General features: G+C 30.1%; 1 protein-coding gene across 1 annotated transcript in view; it reads left to right on the top strand.

Moving 5' to 3' along the window:
• LOC118201720 (ribosomal protein S6 kinase 2 alpha-like) overlaps positions 1–24,335 on the top strand; it is a 151,731-nt gene extending 127,396 nt beyond the window's left edge. Inside the window, exon 19 of the mRNA XM_085820615.1 lies at positions 14,724–24,335. Coding sequence (XP_085676741.1) covers positions 14,724–14,843 — 120 coding nt within the window. The 3' untranslated portion in view covers positions 14,844–24,335. The remainder of the gene's footprint in view (positions 1–14,723) is intronic.
• Positions 24,336–24,780: the final 445 nt, after the last annotated feature.

Here is a 24,780-nt window from a genome sequence, read left to right as displayed (position 1 = left end):
TGGCGAAACTATTTGCAGGAGCAATTGTTAAAAATTGTATATATATATATATATGTTAAAAATTGTGTATATATATATATAATTGTATATATATATATAAAAAGAGGCTTTTGTGTTGGAAATTGGTTTAGTAGTTCCAGAATATCATCGGTCACTGCTATTAGATTTGTACTCTTGGGCTGACATCTGTCAAATGGTGTGACAAACAGCTTAATATTACATGTGGGGAAATGTTTCCTACATCTGATACAAAGATTCAGTGGGCAAATAAGGCAGCTCTAATAAAATAGTTGAAATTGATGGCAGTTTGTTCATCCAATGGATTTTTGAAGGAATCTGCTGGGAGATGGGAGAGCTTTGTCATTCAAGTCAAACACAGATGCTAGTATACTAATGGGGATAATTATTCAACTTGGGCAAGATGGATCAATGATCTATTCTGACTGCTGGAAGGGATATAAAACAGAGCAACTTGAAGAAGACAGAAAAGAAACACACCTCAAATAAATCATAAAAGTAAAGCAACAACCTGTGTTAGGTGTAGCCTTTTAATATTATGTTTTTTAGAAATAATGTTAATAACCTAGCCGTGCTTCCCTTTCATCCTTCTGTCAATTAAATAATTGCAAGAATTCTCTAATTCTCCAAGTTCAATTTTCAAGTCATTTTCTCGCCTATCAATAAAATCCATGGTTCAGTTCTTAAAGATACTATTTCTGACTTCAGTTCTTGGGGAATTTATAGCATATCTTGTCAGTGAGATATATTGACCGAACCAAAAGAGCATTAAGGTATACGAATCTTATGTCCAAAAAGATGAAATTTAAAAGTCTTCGGTTGCTAATCATAGTTGGAAATGTAATCACAATTTCGACTTTGGGTCTGCAACAATTATACAGAAAGCTTCTTCCATTAGAGAATTAGATTTTCTTGAAGCTTTTCACGTTCACAAAAAATTACTGTGTTTAGTTAATGATTTTAAACCGGTTTTACCTAACGCTTTTAAATCTCTATTATCTTAATTTTTCAATTTTCATTATTATTTCTACTAATAGATGATGCTACACTACCATCTCTCTCAACTTCCTTAGGGTATAAATATGTTCATATCTTAATTTTCAGTTCCAGATTTCTGTGCTCCTGATGAAGAGAGACTTCATCACCAAAAAATCGCCCTCGAAATCGATAAAGTTTCTATGTTAAAATTTTACACCTAACACAGGCTGTTGCTTCACTTTTATGATTGAAGAAGCTTGTTAGTCACTTTAATGAGTATTAAAAATGTTCTTAAAAAGCAACAACTGAGTATTATTATTATTATATACTGAGGAGACAAAATATTATGACCAGCCCCACATTTTTCAAAGAACTTACCTGGATGATGTGAAGGGCATGAGATTAAGTGGGAATGGTATTTAACTGCTGCTGGAGAAGATAAAGAATCATTCTTGCACTTTCTTTTGCGAGTGTTGGGAAAGGCTGTTGATCCAAATGAATTTGATAGAGGGCAGATTGTAATGGCCCAAAGACTGAATGAGTATTTTCGAAACTGCATGGCTGGTATGTTGTTCATAATCTGCTATTGTTAGTATTTAAGTGTGCTAGCAAGCCGGCATCTACCTTCAGACGATATCGTTTCAAGAATCGTCATCGTATCGTCCAAGCCCTTGGTGGCAGTTGTTGGACCGGTTTTTTTTCTTCTTCGGCTGCTGGCGTTCGAGGGTGTAGGACGGGCTTCGGTCTGTCCTCTCCCTGGCCAATATGATGTGCCATTTTCCTGCTTCGCTTTGCTGTTCCTTCGATGCTGTCTGCCATAGATGAAAATCCTTTTAGTGAGATTTTTACATGAAGATTCAAGAAAATAATTACTCCTGTTTCCTGTACATCATTGCAGAAAATAATTTTTTTGAGCTTCTTCCTCCTTTCCAGAACTCTTCGCGCACACGTGTTTGTGAGATCTGAAACTTCCTGATTTAAAGAAGAAAATGCAGAAATACCAGGATTGATCAAGTATGCTTAATGATTGCCATCAAATTTTGATTGTTTCTTTTACACCAAGACTTTGTTTCGAGCGGATCGAGAAAGATTGACTTTATTCTCAGTGCAATGTTAACTCTAGTGATGCGCATCACTCGTGCTTGATGTTCAAATTCATTCGTCTGTCTGACTGACAAAATTATTTATATTAATGCTTATTTCAATATCAAAGATGAAGAATAAAATATAATTGATTTGGTAACATACAGTTGTCATACTCTGGGGTAAGTACTTTATTTTGCTATCCTCTGTGGGTCACATATTTTATCCCTGTCATTCGGGTTATTGCGGAAACAACGTGATGTACTCTTAATCATTGTTATAATTTCTTCGCTGATAATTACATAAGGAATTAAAATATATAAATATTTTTACTGCTACAAATATTTTCACTACTTATAGCTTTTCTCAATTAATATTTTCACCACATATGGTGCCGTAATTATTTTTACTACATATACTACCATATATTTCACTACATTAAGCAAAATGGATAAATGACTGTGAAACCAGCAGTAGATGCCAAGATGTTGGATCTCAACATGTCATCAAAGAATGCTTGATCATTGCTTGGTACAGCAAATTGGACACCAGACAATGACTTGGTTGACAGCCTAATACAATGCAGTCTAAGTGCAAATGTTTAAGAACACACAGTTCTGCAGACACTGTTGGATATGGGAGTGTGTAGCAGATGTCCCACTCGTGTGCCTCTGTTTACTAAGCGCCATTGTGAACCACACCTACGGTGAGCCCAGGTATATCAAGACTGGACTATGGATAAGTGGAAGACAGTTGTCTGGTCAGATGAATCGTTCTCATTCATCGCATTGATAGTAGTGTCAAGATACACTGTCTTCCAAGTTAACAGTTGCACTCTCTGCCTGTATAGCACGCCATGCACAGGTTAGTGGTGGCGGTATTATGCTTTAGGGGATATTTTCATGGCCAGCTCTGGGACCCTTAGCGTTGGTAGAACAGACAATGACAGCTGCAGACCATCTTAACCCGGCGGAAGTTGCACCAAGAAAAGTTACTAGAGTGAGCGCATGGGGTATCACATACCCCAATATTTAAAATACGATAAAAATAGTTTTATTTAGTTTTAAAGCTGTTTTTCTTGTTCTCGTGTATTATAAATATGTGAATAATAATTGGGTTTCAAAAACTTAATTTTAAAAATAATCTTAGAGTTAAGATTAAAAAAAAAGTAAACATCATGCCTCTAAGTTTCATTGCATCTCTAATACACAATGCTTATTTTATTTCTTCACACTTTGAATGAAATACATTCATGTGTTCTTGGCACAGAATGTTTTCACATTTTAAACATTGCATTCACGTTCTTCTCTCCTTGGCACGAGGGCAATTTATCACATTTTTCATACTTAGTTATTTCCAATTTCATGTATTCGTTTTAATTCTTCATCAAAAGTTCTGCTTTTGTTTTGCATGCAGTACGTCAGTTTCTTGGTAAAGTATTAATCTCTGATTCTTTATTCAATACTTTTTTTCATTAATTGTAATGCTAAGTCCTTCAATAACAGACTTCTGTTTCTGGTTGGTGGATTAGCGGTTGAATGTAATATAATTCAAGCATTTATTACAGCAACCTTCAGTGCAGGAAAGAAAATTACCATTGGCCACCTCCTGGTTATTCTGGCAATTGAATAATTGGCTGACATTTCATCCCCCATATCCACTGCTCCTTTAGTCATATTATAAAAACATATAATTCCTGACGTTTTATTTTCTCCAATAGTATCATCTATAGTGTGATCATTATATAATGTTATATAATCGTTATATAAGCATAAGAACAGTTTTTCCTTTTTTTAGGAACATTAGGAATTAATGTTTTATCTTATCAAAACCAAAACAGTGTAGAAAATATTCCTAGTTTCATCTTCAGTTTCCTAAATGCAATCTTCATCGCTTTCAAATATTTGTAGTAAATCTCACAGGCGTTGAATCTCCAATTCATAGGGAGTCATTCATTTTATCATAATGCAGTTAGAAATTTTTAAGAATTTAATGTCAAGTACTTTAAAATCACTTGCGAGTAGAAATATTTACTGTTACACTCTAGAAATAAATTTCTGAACTAAATATTCAGTCAGAAAAACACTTATACAGACAGGCGCATGGGGTGTGTCATACCCCAGGCTCCAACAAAATACTGATAAATCTTTTTCTGAAACACGCAGGCAAAGAAAAAGCAGTTCTAAACGTCAACCACAACTAGAAACTCAGCTACTGAATATAGCACAGAATTTCAGTTTCACAAGTTAGGAATATTCCACTTTTATGTAGGGTTGGGGTATGATACACCCCACACGCTTTCCCACGGGTTGACATAATTGCAGATCAGTTACATCCTTACCTAGCATTTGTCTTCCCAACTGAAAATGGAATCTTCCAGCAAGAGAACACGCCATGTCACAAAGCTTCAATTGTGTTGGAGTGGTTGGAGGAGCATAAGGATTAATTCCAATTAATGTCCTGGCCACCTAACTCGATCTTAACCCGATGATGTCATTGAGCAGCAGCTCAGAGCTCAAATACCACCATGTCATAATATCTCGATTTCATAATTTAATTATAGATATTTGTGTTATACATCCTAAGATGGTGTGAACTATCATAAAAAATATGTACTGAATAAGCCAATATGTGTTGTGAATGAAATTAATTTTATTAGACTAATATAAAAATTTTATAACATAAATGATATGAATTGGCTGTTGATATAGTTCCATTTCTGGTAACAAAATAATCTTGCTGGCTCCAGTACATTAAATTTTGTCCTTACCTGAAGTGGTATATTCTATCTTTATTTGAAGAATTTTGTTATTTTTAGGTTTGTTTATATAATAATTTTGCTTATGTAAAAATCTTTTAAAGTTGCAATTATTCTAATACCTTTGTTAGAAGTTCCACTTTCTAATCTGATTAATTGTATAAAAGTTCAGTTGTAATTAATGTGATGGCTGCATTTTATGTAACTTCTTTAATTCTCCTTATTTTTCTAAAATTTGAAAGAGACTTACGAAGAGTAAAATCTTTCTCATATTTCTCAAGTGTTCCCCAAAATGCTTTTCATCAAAACTGGGATGGAAAATCATCATGTCTTTTTTATTAAGTAATGTGGTCTAATGAATAAAAAAGTACATTTTCATAATTCTTCTAGCTCCTCAAAAGTACTTATTTGAAAGTAAATCGAAAGTTTTATGAGTTTTAATTAAAAAACATCACATAGCCCAAATAAAAATTGATTTTTCAAATTTAAAAGTTATTTATGACTTTTGATAAAAATTGTTGGCATTTTCTTTTTTGGTCTTCATTTTTTCCTATTTATAACTGCATAATAATTTCCTTTCAAAAGTTATTAAAAAGGTATTCTTTCATAGGCAAACAGCCATCAAGTGTTTTGCATAGTTACAATTTTTATGAACACTCTGTCATTATTAGCAGCAGTTACGTTATGTTAAATTTTATGAACAGTCAAATATTCATGCTAATTATAAACTTTTGGATTTATTTGATGGACTCAAATTAAAGGACGGTTAATGCGTTAAAACTATTTCTTGACTTATAACAAAGAGAAAGGAAACTAGTTTGAAAATGTTTAGAACTGAATCAAGATTCGTATTATATTTTTATACTGATTAAATATATTTTTAATATTTCAGTGTGACATGAGAATGCATGTGAGTAAAAGTATTAAGGAGAATAATTGTAAAGTTATATAGTTCTCGGTAACCATAATTTGAATGGGAAAGCTAAAGACATTTTATGAAATTTCTGTTAGTTATTCTATCAAATTACAGTGGCTCCCAAAAGTGTTCCTACACTTATGATTTCCATTGAAAAATGGCTCTATCCATTAATTAAAAGTAAACTTTCTGAATGAGATTTTAATAATATCTATAATCTATTCATAACAAAATTACATGAAATATTTTTAAAATATAGCAAAACTTTATTTTTAAGAAATTAATAATAAAAAAATGACAAACATTTTATTTCACAAAAGTCTTCATACACTTCAAAACAATCTTAACATATTAATAAATATTTTCATTTTTCGTTAAATTAATATTTAGTAGGATATCCTTTAGTATCCAAAATAGCTTTTAAACGTCTGGGAATAGATTTTACTAGTTTTTTTTTTTGTAATTTCTGCATCAATGTTCATCCATTCTTTCATCATGACTGTTTTGAGTTCGCTTTTCGTTTTGATGTGGTGTTTTCGTACTTTAACCTCCAGTTCTTTCCAAATGTGTTCTATGGGGTTTAAATCTGGCCACTGAGGTGGTTTATTCAAAACCAGTGGACAATTATAGAGACACCACAGGCAAACGTTGAGAGCCCGTATGCTTAGGATCGTTATCATGATTAAAAATAAAGTTGTTTCCAATACCTACATTTTGTGCTGATAATTTTAAATTGTCTCTTAAAATATTTAATTAAAGAGAATGTTTCATTATGCCATCAATAAATACCAAATTACCTAGTCCTGATGCTGCCATGCACCCCCACACAAGAACACTTCCACCACCATGCTTAACTGTTCCAACTAAGTTCTTAGAATGAAGTTCCTCAGTCATTTGACCATCGGAACCAAAAATGTTAAATTTGCTTGCGTCAGCAAATAGAACATTATTCTGTCAGCAAATAGAATGTTTTCGGGTGTATTTATCATTGATTTTGCGAATGAAAGCCTAAGCTTTCTGTTTTTCTCACTAACAAAAAATTTTTTAAGGGGCAGAACATCCATGTAATCCAGCTTCTCTGAGAACTTGTCGAACAGTTTCAGGTGAAATTGAAGTAGAAAACTTTGCATTAAATTCTGCAGAAACTTTAACAGCACTCAAATGTGGGTTTTTCACAAATTTTCTAATAATAAATCTCTGATCACGTTTAGTTAACTTTATCGGTCGACCTTTTCTTACCTTCTTTTCAATCCGATTTTCTTCTTTAAAGCATTTTATCACATACTGCACTGTGGAATGGGATAAATTAACTAATTTAGCGATATTTCGAATTGATTTACCACTACTATGATGAAAAATTATAAATTTTGGAATGCTGTTTGTAATTTCTTTACAACTGCGACCCATTTTTCAATAATAAATAGAATATTATGAAGTAAACAATAAAAAAGCAAACAATTTTTTAAATGCCACCATAAAGTAAAAAATAAAAAAAGCGGCAAACAATAATTCTAATTTTGATTTTATCCAAAAATATTTCAGTGTACGAAGACTTTTGTGAGATAAAATGTTTGTCATTTTTTTTATTGTTAATTTCTTAAAAACAATATTTTGCTATATTTAAAAAATACTTCATGTAATTTTGTTACATATAGATTATAGATCTTATTATATTAAAATCTCATTCAGAAAGTTTACTTTTAATTAATGGTTAGAGCCCTATTTCTATGAAAATCGTAAGTGTACGATCACTTTTGGGAGCCACTGTGTGTATTGTAACGTATTTACGCTACCAACATAATTCCACTAAGAAATGTAAATTACCGCAGACAATGAATGTGTGTGCTTAAAAATTTTTTTCAGTTATTCTGCAAGTTTTGTTGTTCTTTCGCAATGGCGATATTTCTTTAAAACTTCATTACAGACGTATACAAGAATAAATATATGGTGGTAGTCGCTAAGATTGAAAGGTGAAACCAGCGTTTATTTAAAAACAAAAGAAAATACAGTACTTGTGAGTATAAATTTTAATGAATATTGTGCCATTTTGTATGAAAATGTTGCATCTTATTATTGAATTCAACAAATAGAACAATATTCTAAGTTTAAGCTTTCAGATTAAAGTGTCAAAATATTTAATGTTCTTTTAAAAATTTGAGCTTTTGTATTAGAGGGGCAAATTTATTACATTTATTAGAATATTTCTATTATGAAATTTGAGCTCTTGTATTGAGACTCAAATCAAGAATTTTGTTGTGTGAATCAAGTTAGAGACTTGAATTCTTCTTTATTTACTTTAGTATAATTTATTAAGAGCAAGCTTCACAAATTTTTTTTTATCGGAACGTGCATACGTTTTATTGCATTAAATCTTAGAATAAAAAAAATACATTGTGTTGTACTTGAATTTCTAATAAAAAAAGGCTAGTTGATTTGAATTTTCGAATATTGACTAAAAGCCTTTTAAAATTGATTTTGAAAATGCTGTCGAAGAGTTTTTCTATTTCTAAACATGTCATTTCTTGCCAAGGGTAGAAAACAAGATTTAATAGAAGTAGCCGAAAAATTAGGTGAGGAAGTGCCACTAACTAGTAAGTTCCCAGAAATTAAAAAAATAATCGCTGAAAGTCAGTTTTACGGTGAGGAAGAAGTTAAATTAATTCTAGACCGAATAATTGCAGAACATCTGGCTTGAGAAGAAAGGAATATGAATTGGAAATAAAGTGGCTTGAAATTGAAAAATCAAGTAACACGAGCTAAAGAATCAACAGTGAATATAGTAGAATCCAGCTACAAAATCCAGTTGTCACAAATTACTCCAAAGTTTGATGAAAAAAAGGGATGAAATGGGACTATATTTGATAAATTTTGAGAGAAAAGCTGAAATGGTTCAGGTTCCTTAGAAAGATCGGGTGGCTTATCTTTTGGGTGTTTTACCCACCGAAATCTCCAATATGTTAGCCAGAGAACCATCTGAAGATGCGACTAAGTACGAATATGTGAAAAAGCTATCGACATAAAAAAACTCCTGAAAAATCTTTGAGAAATCATGCTCATGAACTGTATAGTTACTTTTTGGAGTGGATTGCGGATTTAGAAATTAAGACATCTGAAAGATTTAATAGTTACTGAGTAAATTTAATATAGGGTTCCCATGGAAGTAAAGGATCATTTTCTCGACCAATGGATGAAATTAAAAACTCCATGTGAGCTAGCAGAAAAATTAGATAAGTATGAGAGTATTCAACAGAGCTTTAAGAGGGGAAATCCTAGAAAACAAGGTTTGAAACTTCCAGAAAGTCATCAAAATGCGAACAAAATGCAAAGTGGTTATCGTAATAGACATAATCCTAAAGAAATCTCAAAAGATTTTAATCCTAAACCTATAATTAGAATAGAATGTACTAATAAAATTCATGAAAAGGAGTTTGAGAAACATTACATTGAGATTACCTCGTTGTTATGAATGTGGATCCTGCTCGCATCTTCGACCTCAGTGTGATAAAATCAAAAAGAATTTAGAAACTGTAGCATCCAGCAAAACTGTACCCTCAAATGAATTTTCCAAAAATAGTTTAAGAATATTATGGCTCCATATACCAACCTAGGTAAAGTAAATAATGGCTATAAAATGCCCATACTGAGAGATACCGGTGCAACTTTGGATTTAATTTGCCAAAAGTATATACAGTCTTCCAGGTATATGGGTGAGACTGCGTGGATACGAACACCTCTGGAAGAACATCCAGTGTGCTTACCTTTGGCTGAGGTAGAGCTTGAATGTGATCTTGGTCATATAATAACAAAGGCACAGAGAATTATTCAGGCACAGAGAATTAAGAGATTCATTAGATCAAGGAAGGTATCTTCTAGGTAACAAAACTGCTGCATTATTTGAAGAAGCAAAACTAGATTAAGAAATTCATATGATAAACGCTGTACAAACTCGTGCTCAACAGCGATGACTAAAAGAAATGGAAAATCTGGTCTCAACAGATGAGTTGAATTCTGAAATTGAACTTAACGACAAAGACACATTGACTGGAAATGAAAGTTTCCCTCCTGTGAACTATGAACATTCTGAACTACATCTGATAAAGGCCTCTCCAGAAATATTTATACAAGAACAGAAGGAGAGCGTCGAATTGAAACCGATTTATGAAGAAGCTAAAATAAAATCTTCTAAAAGTATGAGGTATATGTTGAAAGGCCAAATGCTGTTTTTCAAAAAAGAAGATCGTGATGGAACACAAAGACTATTGATTGTTGTTCCTGAAAAATATCGGAAGCAGTTGATGACTATTTGTCATGAAGAAACTGCAGCTCATCTTAGAGCAACAAAGACCAAAGTTGCATTATTCAAAAGTTTTTATTGGCCAAATTGTTACAAAGATGTCGAGAATTTTGTTAAAACTTGCGCAAATGTCAAAGAATTGGAAAGCCGCAAGATAAAAAGAAAGCACCTTTGAAAATTGTCTCTGTTATCACAGAAATATTTTCAAAAATAAGTGTTGACACTTGTGAGCCTCTGCTCGTGACACCTTCAGGAAATAAGTATCTTATAACTATAATCTGCATGTCTTCAAAATATCTGGATGCAGTTCCTGTCACAAGTCTTTGTTCAACGATGATTGTTGATGTTTTCCTTCATATTTTTAGTCGAATGGAATTTCCAAAGGAGGTTCAAACCGACCAAGCTACATATTTGACGAGTGTGCTGACATCGAATTTCCTAGAAAAATTCGAAATTAAAGTTGCACAAAGTTCTGTTTAGCACCCTAAAGCAATTCTGTAGAGAGGATGCATAGAACTTTAAAAGGAATTCTTCGAGTCCTATGTCTAGAATCTGGTTCAGACTGGGATAAAATTTTATCTCAGGCTTTATTTGCTCTTCAAAAGATGCCCGCAGAATTAGTTCATGGCAGAAACTTAAGAATTCCAATTACGCTATTGTATGAAAAATTACACCTGGTAAAGAAGAAAATACAATAGTGGACTATATTTTTGAACTAATGAATCAAATGAGGAAATGTCAAGAACTTGCTATTCAGCATACGGAAGGAGCCAAAGAAAGGCAAAAACTCTGTTCTACGGCTTTGCGATCATACCATACATTTCAAGAAGGAGGCTTAGTTCTAGTTGTAGCTCCATCGAAGCCAAACAAACTGTCAGTTAAATGGGTAGGTCGTTCAACAATTATCAGAGACATATTGTGTAGTCGAGTTTCATGAGAGAAACAAAACTCGGGTGTACCACATTGATATGCTGAAACCATATTTTCAACGAGCAGAAAATATAAACTTGCTATGTTTAGAAGACAGGATAAACGGCTATGAAGATGAAATACCGAGTCTAAATTATAGCACAGATACTGAAATGTCTGAAGTTTTGCAAGGCATCCAATTGAATTCACTATTATCTGAAGACCAACGAAAAGATTTAAAGCAATTGATATACAAGTATTCCTGTATTATCTAATGAACCAGGATGTACTGACCTTACTGAACATGATATAGAATTAGAAGCAGAAAACCAATATGCGCAAAACCTTACTGAATGTATGCCAAACAAACCAAGATATTAAAAAGGGAAGTAGAAAAGATGATAAAGCTCAAAGTAATAGAACCAGGTGAATCACATTTTGCCTCTCCACTCATACTGGTTGAAGTTCCTGGAAAAGAGGCAAGACCATGCATTGATTACCGTCGCTTAAACAAGGCAACTAGGACACAGTATTTTCCCTTGCCAAACACATTGAACATTTAGTGGAGAAAGTGTCATCTGCTAGATATATAATTGTTCTAGATCTTACTCAAGGTTACTGGCAGATCCCACTAACTAAAAGAACCCAGTGTTATGCTGCTCTTGTGACAAGTTTTGGAACATTTAAACCAATTTTGAGCCCGAAAGGTTACCTTTCGGACTAAAAAATGCACCATATGATTTTAGCCGCTTGATGGGGCAGGATTATTAAGAAACTGTGAAGAGTTTGCTCTATCCTATATTGACGATGTTGCAATATTCTTGCAAACCTGGAAAGAACATTTGAAGCACTTAAAAATTATTTTGAAGAAGATGAAAATTGCTAAACTGCATATTAAGCCTTCGAAATGTCAGTTTGCTCATATGACTGTCAAATATCCAGGTCATGTAGTAGGACAAGGTCAAAGAAGACCAGCAGAAATAAAAATCTAAGCCATAAAGGACTTCCACAAACCTACCACAAAAACACAGGTCTGGTCATTTTTAGGAGTTGTGGGATATTATCGAAGGTATATTTCTGAATATTCTGCGATTTCTGCACCACTGAGAGCTTTTTTAAAAGGAAAATGTTGCAAATCAACCATAAATTGGACTGATGACTGCCAAAACGCTTTTGATGAACTCAAGAAACGGTTAACACAAAATCCAGTCTTGTATAGTCCGAACTTTTCTCAACTATTTATCATTCAGTGTGACGCTTTGAATATTGGTATTGGCATTGTATTATCACAGGTAAATATGCTAAAGGCAAAGAACATCCAATAATATTTCTTAGCAAAAAGTTTTCACCTACTGAACAGAAGTACAGTACAATCGAAAGGGAATATGCTGCCAAAGGGAATATCTGCAGAATAAAAGTTAAAATTCTACTTAGATGGACTTCATAAGTTCATTATTCAGATTGATCATAATCCTCTAGTATGGTTGGATAAAAACACTGGGACTAATCCTAGACTATTACGATGGGCTTTGATCTTACAACCTTTTAAGTATGAAGTTGCACATAGAAAGGGGAAGCACCATCAAAATGCTGACAGTTTAAGTCTATCTATCCAAACATCTCACAATTAAAAATATACATTCTAGGTAGTTTAAAACTTCATTGTTTAAATTTTTGTAATATTAGAATATTACATTTTATATGCTTATTTAAAAAGTTTCTTTTAAAGCACTTGTACGTATTTGGTCAGGTATCTAACTGTATTTATTACAGATATGCTTAAACATCCTTCTCTTGTTTAAAAAAAAAAATAATAATATATTTAAAATGAAAAATTTTCTTGAAAGTTCCATCAATTTGAAAGAAAAAAACTTTTCTTCGAAAAGTTCCCTGTGAGGGAAGGAATTTAAGACTGTAACATATTTGCGTTGCTATACTGCCAACATAATTCCACTAAGAAATGTAAATTACCGCAGACGATTATCCGCAAAGAATATCTGCAGACGATATGCATGCTTAAAAATGTTTTTCAGTTATTCTGTAAGTTTTGACCAATAAAGTTAGTTGTTCGTTCAAAAATGGCAAAATTTCTTTAAAACTTTATTATAGTATGTATTCAGTTCATGAAATGCATGTTGAATAGGGATACTTAGTGACTGATTGCTCAATTTAATTAGTCTAGTATCACAAGAGTTCATGGATAAATTGGTATTCTTATCACTGACTGCCATTCCAACTGGAAGCACTCTGTAAGAATTCTGAAAGTTTGCTGAAATTGGCCAATCAGATGATACTATTGGGTCATCCAGAAAGTTCTGTCATTTTTTTAATAATAAATACAAATGAAGCAATGCAAAAAGATAAGATTTCATTGAATTACACAAGTGCCATTTTTTTGTGGCTTTTTGCTGTCTTCAGGTAGCTGAAAAATTCTTTTTTAAAAAAGTCATTAGTTTTTTCCCATGAAGTTCTTGAGACACTGTTTTACAGTCTTCAAAAAAGTGAACCCCTGGCTGTTCAGAGAATTTTCAAGTGATCTGAAGAGATGAAAATCCGAGGGGAAAAGGTTAGTGAATATATAAGGGTGACAGAAAACATTCCATCCATACTCAGTAAGATTTATGTGATATTCATTGAAATGTTGGGCCAAGCATTGTCCTGATGAAAAACAATTTGGCGATTTATCCATTGTTCTGAGCACTTTGCTTCAATTTTTGCTGTAAAACTGCCTTTGGAAGTAATATTTTTCTGAATTTATTCTCTGATTTAGTGGCAACAGTTCATAGTATGCAGTTCCTTTGTACTCGTACAAAAAGCATTACTTTTTTTAGATGGAGAACCCCCTCTCATTGTTACTAAATCAGGTTCTTATGGCTTTCCTTGTGAACATTTTCTAATAGCATTATTATGATCTATTCACTTCTCGTCCCAAGTAAGAAGCCATTTACAAAAAGGAAATTTTTAGATTTCTTTTCTGTGAAGAATCGCATGCTGAAATTTGAGCAAGCATACATTTCTGTTCTGTTAAAATATGGGGTACCTGTACATTATAACAGCTTACATACCCAAGCTTCTTTAAACAATCATGCAGTGTACGTTTTGGTATTTTTGTTCTGTTTAATAGTCACTGAACTATATAATGTGGATTTTCAGTTGCAACTACTTTTAACAGGTTCTTGTTTACAGAGGATGGTTGTCTAGAGCTGGCATCATCTTTAAGGCCACTTTTCAAACCTCATTCGAACTGTGTCATTGGAAACAACACTTTCTCCATATGTAGCACATATTTTACATGCTGTCCAACTAGCATTTTTTTTTTCCTTTTAAAAAAAGAGCATAATATGATGAAAATTAATTTTGGGATTCTCTATTCTTAGCACTTCACTGAAACAAAATTTATGCCACAACGCATGGTAGAATTATGCAGCATAACCAGAAGAGATCATATTTAAACATATGCTTTGATCAAGATTGTTCCTTATTAGCAGTGATAAAATAATTGGAAGAAAACATGTCTTGATTTGAAAAACTGCAGATCTGTCTGGATGATTCTATAAAAAGTCTAACAGTAGAAATTAGTATGAAAATACTCTATCTCATTGGAAAATTAAGAATTTGTTATTAATAAACAGTAAAGTTAAAATACAATAAATAACTAATAATTCAAATTCACTTTTATTCTCATTAGAGGCTATGTTTAATTAAAAATTATAAAATAATTATATCTAAAATATGTTTTTTTCCCCTCTTTTGCTTTTCTTTTAAAGGTAGCAGTAAATGCAACATTCCGAGCAATGAATATTTCTCCACGATCTCCAAAGCTGTTACCTGTTCAGGCATCAGAGCTTGCCCGTAGACGTCAAATTAAAAAAGGTTTCCAGGTTTAAGAAAGATGTCTTCTCAATTTCGCCTGTCACCTACTTGATGCCAGGATTGTGTATTAAAAGCTAAATTAGATTACCTGATATTTTAATTGTGGTTAGTCATGCAGCATTTTAAAAATTCGCTGGTGTGTTTTTGCTCAATGTGTTTATGAATTTGATATTTATTTTTAAATAGATATCAATGCATTCCTAAATATCATTAGTAATTTAGTGCCAGTCTTCTTAAATTTACTTTCTAGAGAGAAATTTTTAAAATGTGATCAAGCTTTTCTTATAGAAATTTGTATAACATATGAATATATTTTCCAGTGAACATATATTATTGTTATATTAAATTTTAAGAGTTAAAAGAAATCTTGTTCAAAGTAAAAATGAAATATTTTACTCAGCGAATATTTATATAAAACTATTTTTATACTAATGTTTTTATGAGAAATGATACTGTTAATAATGACATTCCAGAAAGATTGAGTTACTGTTAAAAAGTGAATGCTAAAATTTTGAAGCTCATTGCCTTCTTATTTTATTCTGAATGCTGTTTTCTGGAGCCTAGAATTCTTGGCTTTATAAAGAAAAGAAAAGAAAAAAAAAAAAAAAAAAAAAAAATCATTTTTAGTGCCCTTTAGAAATTTAGCCTATGATGAACGGTATTTTGTTTCTGAATGTTAATTTATATGCTTTAAAATGTCATTCCATTTTTACTTCAGTTATTTTTTCTTTAAATAATTATTTTATGTTTAATTAAAATATTTGCATTTCTGGTGTGTAATAGGTTTTTTAAAAATTACCTTATTTTTTGTATAATAGTCATTGATGTCATGTGCATGAATGATAATAGTTGTTGATGTCATAATGTGTGCATGAATGCATATTATTATCATTCAATCATTCTAAATTATGCATTTGTAATTAGTTTTTTTATCAAAATATTGCCAAAATGTGAGTATTGCATCAGTTTTGAAAACTGTGTTTCATTTACTGTATATTAATGTGTATTATATTTTATATTATTTTTTTAGAAGTCTGTGATAGTGTTGTCTTTTTTGTTTGTCTCTTTTAATGCATTTATTGTTTAGGATGAATTTTGTAGCCCCCAGCACTTATAAACTTTTCATGCACAATTTTGCCAAACAGCATAGTCAATTAACCAAGTCGTGTATTATCAATGTACAATTTGTATAAATATTGTTAACAAAGTGCCAAATGCTTGTATTTGGAGCATTTCTTTTTGTAATATTGTGATTGTAAAATAGTAGTCAAATCATGTTATAGTTACTGTGTTGTTGACTTGTTAATTCATAAAATCATAACTTAATATATTAAAACATATATTTCTTACTGGTTTTGGGACCAATAGAATAAAGCATTTTTAAAGTAAGTGGTTTATTGAATTTGAAAAAATATTAAATATCGATGTGTATATAAGAAAAAAATATTAATCAACCAGGTATATTCTGATCTTTTTTTATCATTATAATATTGAAATAGGTAATTTTTGGAACAATTTATAAGAATTTTTAACTTTTTTGATTGATATTAAGCAAATGCATCAGTTTTAAAATTACAGATTAAAAGTAAACCAGTATCATATTATGCATAATATTCAGATAACTCTATTGGGCTGAAAATGAATGAATAATTTTCTTATTCCATGAAAATTCCATTTGTATTTCTTCCAGTAGCTGTATTGTGAAAATTATTTGGAAAAAATTTATTAACCAGCAAATCAAATATTTTTCATATTGTTAAGTCTATGATCAGACAGATTTGTAGTTACCTTTTTCATATTACATCAACCTTATTGATGCTAGTAGTTGCATGGGTATTTCAAATAAATTTGAGTTGCAGTATAATCTTGTTCCTTGCCATTCATACACTTCTGAAGTACTAGTAGTGTATTGTTTAACCATACGTTTTGGTAGTAATTTTATATTGTAAGGTGTTAAAACAATATCAATCTTTCAGAAATTAATTTCCTTTTTCATACTTATGATTGTTAAGCGAATTTTCATCGTTTTAAAAGTTCCATTTATCTTTTTGATCAATAATGGATTGTTTATGAAGAATTTTGGATCTAAATTTATAACCAGAATTAACTGTAAAAAGTATTAAAACACAGATTTTTTAAACTTTTATACCTTTTGGTAATATTTTATGGTATAAATCATTGTTTGTAGAGGGGATAATTGTTTTATATACCTTCAAGTATGTGTGATAACATATTGATCTAGGGGTGGGAAATTGCTAAAAATCATTTTATTTTCGAGAATTTGAGAAATCACTTGTCTGAAACAAAATATTTGCCTTAAGTTTTTAGTGCTTGTCTCTACTCTTTTTAACGTAATTTAATATTTTGTTAAATTTTGTACTGAATCATACAAAAGAAATTTTGAGCCTCCTTTTTTTCCCAATTTTATTCAAATGTTTCTAAGTTTTTTTTTTTTTTTTTTTTAAACAGGGACTATTCTTCCTCAAATTTTATCTTTATAGTAAAATTTTAATATATGTAGCAGATGTCTTTCTTCCTTCTGGAGTTATAAAAATGGCATTAGCAATGCTTCTGTAAAAATTTGCTCATATCATTGATCAAAACAAATTATTAAACAGGATAATTATACTTATATATATCGATATGTTTTAATGTCTGCAATTCTCATTATTTTTTCATTATGGATGCATTTATTACCTAACCTTTTCTGTTTAAATGATTTAAACTAAAAGATAATGGCATCATATTCAAGAGTTAATAAAAATAATTAGATTTACAGACTGAAAGATAAAAACTGTGTAATACACATCTGTACCAGTTTAAAATGTTTGCTAAATAAAATAATTTTATAGCATTACAAATGATTATTCTGTACTAAAGGTATATAGTGTATGGCATTAAAAACAGCTTTGATAATTATATTTATTCCCTCACATAAATTTTCCCTAGAGTTTTTAGTGTATGATTTAGAAGAGTGTAAAATGTATGGACAAAAAAGTATTTTGTGTAAGTAAAAAAAAAAGCTATTGAAATTCGTAAGTGCTTTGAAATAGATAATATGAGTATGTCTTTATATGTATTTTTAATCTGCTGTGTTTATTACTCAAGTTATCTCTTCAGAAATAATATAAACAACATATTTTCCCTCTCCTGGTTTTAAAGGATAAAATTAGTAGAAAAAGGGGGATACATGAATAAATGCAGCATTTACTCCAGCAGTGCAAATGCTATAAAATTATTTATTAGATATAAATTACATCATATGTAATATAGATTATTCCAGTTAGATTAAAAATAAGCATATGCTTATTATGAATTAAGTAGTGTTGTTTTTAAATCATACACTGTTATGCATAAACTTCTGATTTGAAAGTTAAAGATTTTATACATTATAGTATATAATAGTAACACTGTCAGAACTGGTGTTTCATCAGATCATGTGGATGGTAAATTAAAATATATTATGCTACATATATTGGCAACACCTCTGTTTATCAACATTCTCAGTTTATGTAGCTTATAAAAACTCTTGTAGTTGTAACAAAAGATGGTGCAGAAAACAAAGACCTAGCACTAGACATTCCCAACTTCAAAATAAAAACTTTCACTCCTCTATAAAATTGTGGAAAAACCTTTTTTTTTTTTTAAGAAAGCAAGGGGGATGGAAGTTTTTGTGTAAACCAGTTTGTATTAGAGAGACTAATGTTTGCACTTTTTTGGAAGTTTTAAGAATTTAAAAAAAAAAAAAAAAAAAAAAAAAAGTCAGTAAAATGCACATTAATTAAATCAATTGATATATAACAAAATCAATGATGTTTGAAAGCAAAAACATATCCTTATTACAAATGAAATAAATATTAGCTGCTATTTTAACAGTTAATTTTCAAAAACAATTTAGAAATTTTTCATACTTCATTTTTATGTCTAATTTATCATAACAAAAGTTAGTTTATTCAATTTTGTTTAAAAAAAAAAAGGTTGTAACTTTGCACAATTTTTTACTTTTTTTATAAAGATTGTTTTTGCTATCCGAGTTAAATATTTTATCTGTGTATGTTTTTTTTTAAGTTTTACAAATGGTAACAATATAAGTAATATGTGTAATTGGGTGTTCTAAAAGTGTGAACAAAATGAGTAAAATTTTCTACAGCTAGTTCGTATTTAAACTATTGTTTAGACTTTTTAAACTATATTCATCGTTCTTAAATAAATATGCTAACTAAATGGGATGATCTCCGATTTTCTTCTTTAGTTGACGGAGTGTTAAAACTATTTTTACTAAAATTTTCAAGTCAAATTAATGACTGCTATATTTCATTGATTCTTTAGATGCCATTAACTTTAACATCATCTAGCAGTGTTGTTCATCATACCCTTGTCAATCAGCATTAGAATTTTCAGCAATTCCTTACCTCCATCTTAGTGTCGGTCTGCTTCACTTTCAGATTCAAAGTCTTTACCTTTATTATCTTAAAATATACTTCCTTCTGAATCATCAAAAACATACAGGATACAAAAATTTTTAAATGAAATTTAGTATTTTTTAATCAGTCACAAAGGTGTTGATATATATTTTACCAATTTTTTAAAAATTTTATGAAGAGACTTAAAGATTTCACACAATATTTAGTCATTTTTTGACCAGCTAAATACTTCAAATTTAAGATAATGTAAATCAGTTTTTTAGAGATTTTGTACTGGAAGTTCATCTTAGAATCAAAGAAATAAGGTATTTAGTGTGTTCTCCCTTGGAAAAATAAATAATACTTTCCAATATAAAATTTTAATACAATTAATTATATGTACACTGCGTAAAAAAAGGGGGGACAGTTCTATATCTCGCGTTCTACTGGGCCAGTTGACGAAATTCAAATTGAGGTTTTCATGTCTCAAAAGCACGACTTAGGATATATATTAGATTTATATATAGCATCATTCTAACATGGGTATTTTGATACAAAATCGGACTTTTTCTGAATCGACATGCCAGTTTTTTTCCATGTTTCGATTCTATGACTCAAATTATGTCTGACTGCCAAGTTTTGTAAAAATCGAACGAGTAGATTTAAAAAAATTAGTCTCAAAATTTTAGCTCCTTAATGTTAATTAAATTTGGTATATATTTATTAATATCTCATTTTTTATTAAACTGTTTTGATTCTTCCTTTCACATTTCAAAATTTAGGTTCATTCCAAATAAAATTCACCCATTTTTTATGATTTATTTTGTAAATTTGTATTTTAAAATAATTTTTATAAATTTTTCGAAAAACATTTTGAATTATAACCTATAAAATTTTTACCATCTTAAAGTAGGTGTATTTCTAAGCATACCTGCAAAAAATTAGACATTCAAAATTTTCTAAGATATACATGAATTTACATATTTGCACGGTTTACAATTTGGAATCTTTTATTGAGCAATAATAACACCAAATGTCGTTTATGGATTTTGTTACAGTGCCACAGCTATTTTTGACCTTAAATTTCAAATAGAGTATTACGGAGAATTAATTATATGAAATTTTCCCCTCAATGATGCATAATAAATATTTATTAATATTAAGCTATTTTTTTAATTATAGATGATATTATTCAAATTTTTAACTTTTTTTTAAATATTTGTAAGAGTAAATTTTTACCTTCGCCGTGCTATCGTCTGCTACTTTAACTTCATTTAAATTTAATTGTCTAAAACAGTGAAAAGTTCGTTTGATGTTTATTTTCACAATGTTTTTAAGTAAACAGGATGTTGACAGCTTGTGTCATGTCCCAGCTTTAAAAAAATATACATGAATATACATTTTTACATTAATCCTCTTAGAAAGAATGTTTTAAGTATTAATTTTCTCCCATGTTGTAGATTATATAAAAAGCATGTTCTTTAATATAGAAATTATTAGGCTTAAAAACTCTAAATAATGTAAATTGGACTGTTTCCGCCGCCTATAAGAATTGGGTCACTCGGTGATGCAGGATAAGTGTTGCAAGAGTGATTTATTTCTTCCTCGTTTAACAAAAATTTTTAATTCAAATATTTATCCTTTGGCCTTTGCTTTAAACTTTATTTATTGTTAAAATGTCTAGAAAATGAAAGCTGTCTGCATCTCAAACACATTTGATGCAAATGATATTTTAAAATATTTGACAAGGATGCAAAATTTATGGAAGTGTAACAATCTAAAAATCTTAATTTTCTTGTGTCAGCACTGAAAACAAATGTAGAAGGAAATTGGGAGGGGAAGCAAACATCTAAAGAGGAAGCTACTTCAGGGAAGTTGGGTGTTCAAAGAGAAAACACAGAGACGTGTATACCAGCTAATAGCAGCAATTGAATTTGTGCTAACGGAAAAGACAAAAACGATATCATTGCAGATTAAAGTAGAAGAGCTACTGGTTTTCGACTATATGGTTGTATAAATTTAATTTACTTCACAGGACATCATATCGTATCATAAATGGAGCATCCCATGATTCCTCAGTTGAATTATTTAAAGATTCTGGAATTTATCCTGTGACATAAATAGATACCAGCTAAAGACATTTTCCCTCTTGTTGAAACAAGTCTCTTTTTTTCATCTCACGCCTTCAAAATGCTTAGCCTGTAAAGACTGATAAAGGCTCTGACCAAATACTGATGAAATGGATCAATTTGGATAATTAAGTTACGGCAAAGCTGGGCTATCTGCCTTAAAGGAGGGATGAATAACTTTCTAAGCGAAACCAGCTCATGTAGACGTTGCACATGCGAAAAACCATGAAAACGCCCGCCCATTCACCGGGATTCGAACTACCAGTATTCAGCAACTTTACCGCTCAGCCGTTTGTGGTCTCTTTTGAAATGGAAGGCGATACATTTATTTAAAATTAATGTCAGAAACAATGTTAAATCTGTTTTAAGCAATGTATGCAACTTATTCTAAATTAAAATGTCTGATATATATCTTTCTTATTTATATATCTTTTATGAATGGAACATTGAAAGGCGTGTTAACTGTGCTTTACTGTATTTTCTCTTTTAATATAATCAGTTTTCAAATGCATCGTAGTCTGAGTAACAAAGTATTCTTCCAAAAGAAAGTCAATTCAAATAAATAAAATTCTAGAAAGTTTATATTAATAAATATATTTAAAATGCTCAGTTCGAATGAATAGAAAATTTCAAAACAATTATCTGAAGAGACAATGCAACACAAAAAATTAAAAAGTCTAAAAATTCAAAAATAACCTAAAATAATAACTATGTCTGAAAAATATAGTATAAAGAAAACTATTTGAAAAAAATAAACAATGCACCTTTTATTTAAACTACACAGTTGTATTTGTGTATTTGGTGTATTGAGAATACGGCAAAGCACATTAGGGCTATCTGCCTAAGGCGAGGGATGCCTTCGTGGAGGACTTTCTAAGGAAAACTGGCTCGTATACACGTTACACATGGGGAAAACCACAAAAATGCCCATGCAGCCAGCCCGTTTATGGGATTCGAACCTCGGACCAAACTACCAGTGTTCAGCAATTTTTGCCCCTCGGCCGCTGTTGGACACTACACAGTTGGAATGAATAAATAGAAAATCTTAAAACGGTTATTTGAAAGAAACCATGCAACTTAAAAAATTTAAATGAAATTCGAAAAAGAAAGAAAAATATTGAAGAACATAAAAATATAATATAAAGAACATTATTTGGAAGAAAGAATAATGCGACTTTTTTCCCCCTCGCTCACGATGTAAAGAGGAACATAGGTTGCCATATATTAAGAAGTTCGGCATTCTTGGCACAAACTGAAAAGCGGCAATATAAGTTTTTGAATTTCTCCCTAAACTTCGCACCAAATTTTACAAAATTTAATATTTAGGCATAATTTGAGTCGTAGAATCGAAGTATGTAAAAAAATTGTATGTTTTTTCAGAAAAATATTTTGTGTCAAAATATCTATGTTAAAATAGTGCTATATATAAATCTAATATATATCCTAAGTCGCGCTTTCGAGACAGAAAAACGCATTTTGAATTTTGACAATCGCCCCAGTAGAACTGGAGATGTAGAACTGTCTTTCTATATATATATATATTTATATATATTTTGTGCAGTGTACATTAACTCATGATTATCATTTCATTCTAAATAGTATAATATTTCAGTTGCCAATGATTTTAATATATTTATTCAGATCATTAGAAATGATGATTCCGTGACTTTTAAGTCAGAAATAAATATGCATTTTTCACAAATTGTTTATTATGTATTTGTGTTATAATTATATTTGTATTTAATCTGTATGTACTTACTTGAAGTTACTTGTTACTCAGTATTGTGAAAGTAAGAAAGTATATGTCAGTTATTTTACTTGGTAAATGTTAAATTTAGGACATTATCTAGGCTTTTCATGTGTAATCTTAAACTGTAGACTTGTATGCAAGTTTAATATTTTTTAAACTTGTGAATTATTAAAAATTGTACTAGTTGTCTATGAATTATATATTATTGGAAAACTGTTGATATGCTTAAAGTGTGATTGTTGATTTGAAGACATTTTACTAAAATGTGTACAACTATTTTTTGTGATTAAAAAAACTATTACGTAAATTTACTATATATATCGTTATAAATTATAATAAATGTTTAACAAATAGTTACATGATGTAAAATGAACTATTTGGTGCCTTAACTATTAGGTTTAATAAGACTGACAGAAATGTATATCTTGGCTTTGAATTATACTCTGTTACGCACCTAAAATGAAAATCAGCTTTTCTATTTATGAAAACTCTTGCATACTTTTTATTGATTAAAAAATTGAGAATTTACATCAGGGCATTTATTGCAAAATATTAAAAGAAAATTATAAGCATAAATTTTTACATTTTTATCTTTTTCAATATTATTGATAGAAAGAACTAGAATTTGAAAATTTAAATTCAGTAAATGTATAGCACATGTGTTTTATTGAAAGAAATAATTGATAATCAGTTACTAATATAAATAAAATATATTAAATAATAATGTGATATGGCTTTTGTTTCTAAATTATTTCAAATTAGCAGAAAGCATGAAAAAACTGTATTTCATATAAAGAATTTTAATTGGAATGCTTTTGGAAGCTAAATACAATCCTAAAATTATTTTATTTCAATGTCTTAATTATATATGTAATATTTTTCAGAACATTGTTTTTGCAGAAAGTTCCTATTACTTCATATTACTGCAAATAATCTTAGTGTTTTTGCAAATTAATAATAGGTTAAGCTGTTTAATTCTGAATCATTTGTTATAAGCTTGAGTAAAAAGCTTTATTAAATTCTAATAAGAATTTTTAGTATGTGTATATATATATAATTTTGAATAAATTTTAAAATTCATTAATTTTAAAGCTTTTCTTCTTGTTTTATGTTATGAGATTTCTTTCAAGAAATTGTATGAGAACTGAATGAGGGAAAACAGGCGGATATTACCTTAATATAGTGTTGTATTTTTACTGTTAATTAAATAACACTGTTAACATATTTATGATGATTGTATGTTCTCATTTACATAATCACAAGAAATGAAAATTATGACTTTGTTTTAATACTTTTATGCAGTACTATGTGTTCAAACACAACAATTCAATATGTGCTTGAACTTAAATCGGCCTAATATGTGTTTTATCACAGTAAGTACCAGTCCACAGAATATAGATATTGGAGACCTCAGTGCTGAATGGGTGATCCTAGTTACATTATTCATAGTTACAAAATTTCATAGAATAAGGAGTAAAATTTTATAGAAACAATTTAAACAAGCTCCTTATGGTTTTTGTAGGTTTTTCATATTTTTCCTGAAAAAAGAAGAACAAATCAAATATTGTAAAGCTATTTAGGAAATGTGCTTTTATTGATAGTTATATTTGTTATTAACAATATTACACTGAATTAAAATTTATTAAAATGCTTTAATTTTATTACTTAA

Source organism: Stegodyphus dumicola, chromosome 7 (assembly GCF_044657685.1).
Source record: "Stegodyphus dumicola isolate Sdum_Otavi_A_Nest chromosome 7, ASM4465768v1".
Taxonomy (NCBI): Eukaryota; Metazoa; Arthropoda; class Arachnida; order Araneae; family Eresidae; genus Stegodyphus; species Stegodyphus dumicola.
Note: the sequence above shows the minus strand (reverse complement) of the source record. Positions and strands in the feature narration are given on the sequence as shown.